This window comes from Penaeus monodon, chromosome 24, assembly GCF_015228065.2.
Source record: "Penaeus monodon isolate SGIC_2016 chromosome 24, NSTDA_Pmon_1, whole genome shotgun sequence".
Lineage (NCBI taxonomy): Eukaryota > Metazoa > Arthropoda > Malacostraca > Decapoda > Penaeidae > Penaeus > Penaeus monodon.
Window position 1 is genome coordinate 13,408,684 of NC_051409.1, and position 871 is coordinate 13,409,554.

The following is an 871-nucleotide window of genomic DNA, read 5'->3' on the forward strand; positions in this document are numbered from 1 at the left end:
GTTAGAATAGATAATCAGCACTGTCCTGCATTAAATATAGAAAAATCATTTCTATATAGTTTCCAGTATGCACTTTCAAGAAAAGATGCAACCTGACTTACATTAGATTTGTATTACCACAATTATATGAAAAAATAGAATATCAGTCAGTCATAATACCCTTGAATGATACAAAAGGACATAGTAAGCCAGATCATAAATACAAAAAAAAAATTATCGTCTTCACATGAGCTATTAAGATACTGAACATGTACCTATATCTACACTTCTTTTAATGAATAAAGAAATGGCAAAGAGGACACATTAATTGGCAAGTTAACTGTCCTTCTATGGAATGTGTGGTCTTCTATTTATGAAAGTAGACACCAACTCATCTTAGGAGAGTCTGCATTTAAAATGCCATGGGTATAAACTAATTTACAGAACTGATGTACACATACATTAAACCATTACCATTACCAGATCCCATTTCATTTCAATACAAAGATTATGGACTGAGGAAAGTTGATATAAAAACACTGCTGTCAATGTTGAGAGTTGCATGCCACCACTTGTCAGGAAAATAAATAATCTGAAAATAAGTCACTATTGTTATTTATATGTCAATATCTTTTCTACTGGTCTATTTTGACATTCTAATTTACTGTTTTTCTTTATCAATTACCAAATACATACAATGGTCATTGAAAAAGTTTGTAGAAAACCTTCATATATTTCTTGTGAAAATTGGGTGGAACAAAAGGATGATATTACAACTAAAGTTTTATGGAGCTACATCTCTACTGTTAACAAACATGTTCATTTCCCATCCAGGTTGAGAGAGAGAATATATCATTCAGCAATAGGAGCACTGAACAAAGTGATACTTCTT

General features: G+C 31.1%; 1 protein-coding gene across 1 annotated transcript in view; it reads right to left on the minus strand.

Annotated features, from left to right (window-relative positions):
- Positions 1-409: 409 nt before the first annotated feature.
- Positions 410-871, minus strand: part of LOC119588861 (jmjC domain-containing protein 8-like) — a 4,768-nt gene continuing 4,306 nt past the window's right edge. Inside the window, 1 exon segment of the mRNA XM_037937500.1 lies at positions 410-571. Within this exon segment, the coding sequence (XP_037793428.1) occupies positions 488-571 (84 nt within the window). The 3' untranslated portion in view covers positions 410-487.